Below are 1,485 nucleotides of genomic sequence, written 5' to 3'. Positions count from 1 at the left end.
AAATAGAACTCTTATGGAAATGGTTAGATCAATGTTAAGTTATTCTGATTTGCCCTTTTTTGGGGTTATGCATTAGAAACTGCAAATTATATTCTGAACTTGGTTCCTTCAAAATCAGTACCTTTAACCCCATTTGAATTATGGAGTGGGCGTAAACCTAGTCTACGGCATATTTAGGTTTGGGTTTGTCCAACACATGTGCTAAAAGGAAAAACTGATAAATTGAAATCTAGGACAAAAATGTACATTTTTATTGGATATCCAAAAGGGAAGAAAGGGGGTTTATTTTATTTTCCTAAGGAACAGAAGATAATTGTTTCGACAAATGCTAGATTTCTTGAAGAGGATTATTTAATGAACCACGTTCCTAGAAGTAAAACTGTTTTACAGGAATTGGGCAATAGAATAACGAATAATGAAACACAACAATTTTCAAAAACCGTTATTGACATACCACTGCATCCACGTAGTGGGAGAAATGTCAATAAACAAGGGGTTGCACAAGAGCAAACACTTGACATTACACTACCTCAAAGTAGTGGGAGTAACATCGAGCAGCCTGCAATTGTGGAGGAAAACATTCAGGATAATGTCGAGTAACCTGTCATAGTATAGGAAGACATTGAGGGTGTTCAAAATTTAGTTCTAAATGTAGCAGATCTTATAGTGACTAGTCGTCGTAGTTGGAGAATTATTATAAAACCTTTATGGTTTGCGCTCTTTGGAGAATCTATGATAGAATCCCTGAGGAGCCTAATACGGAACCTCCTAATTACGCTGAAGCACTACATGATAAAGATGTTAAAATATGGATTGTTGCTATGAAATCTGAAATGGAGTCTATGTATTCTAATCAAGTCTGGGAACTTGTAGAACCACCCACGGGAGTCAAAGCCATTGTATGTAGATGGATCTATAAGAAAAGAGAGGTGTGGATGGAAAAGTGTAAACTTTTAAGGCTAGGCTTGTTGCGAAAGGGTTTACTCAAAAAGAAAGAATTGATTATGAGGAAACTTTTTCGCTGGTAGCTATGCTTAAATCCATTAGGATTCTCTTGTCCATTACTGCTCATTATGATTATGATATTTGGAAAATGGATGTCAAGACAGCTTTCCTAAATGAAAGTCTTAACGAGTGCATTTATATGCACAACCAGAAGGTTTCATGGAAAGTGGTAATGAACACAAGTTTTGTAAACTTAAGAAATCCATTTATGGTTTGAAACAAGCATCTAGAGCATGGAATACTTGTTTTGATAATTTGATTAAGGCTTTTGATTTTAATCAATGTGAAAATGAGTCATGCATTTATAAAAAATAGGATGGAGATAGAGTAGCATTTTTATTTTGTACATAGATGATATTTTGCTCATAGGAAATAATGTGAGCATGTTGAATTCTGTTAAGGAGTGGCTATCCTCTAGTTTTGATATGAAAGACTTGGGAGAAGCGGCTCATATCCTTGGGATCAAGGTTATGCGAGATC

The 1,485-nt window shown here is 35.3% G+C and overlaps 1 protein-coding gene across 1 annotated transcript; it reads left to right on the top strand.

Moving 5' to 3' along the window:
* Nucleotides 1-240: 240 nt before the first annotated feature.
* Nucleotides 241-899, top strand: LOC124894546 (the record flags this gene model as incomplete). The annotated part of the gene is made up of 2 exons (XM_047405170.1): nucleotides 241-596; nucleotides 740-899. Coding segments are annotated over exons 1-2 (516 nt in total), but the record flags the coding sequence as incomplete, so codon positions are not given.
* Nucleotides 900-1,485: the final 586 nt, after the last annotated feature.

This window comes from Capsicum annuum, unplaced genomic scaffold (genome assembly GCF_002878395.1).
Source record: "Capsicum annuum cultivar UCD-10X-F1 unplaced genomic scaffold, UCD10Xv1.1 ctg75158, whole genome shotgun sequence".
Lineage (NCBI taxonomy): Eukaryota > Viridiplantae > Streptophyta > Magnoliopsida > Solanales > Solanaceae > Capsicum > Capsicum annuum.
This window is presented reverse-complemented; position numbering and strand designations above follow the sequence as displayed.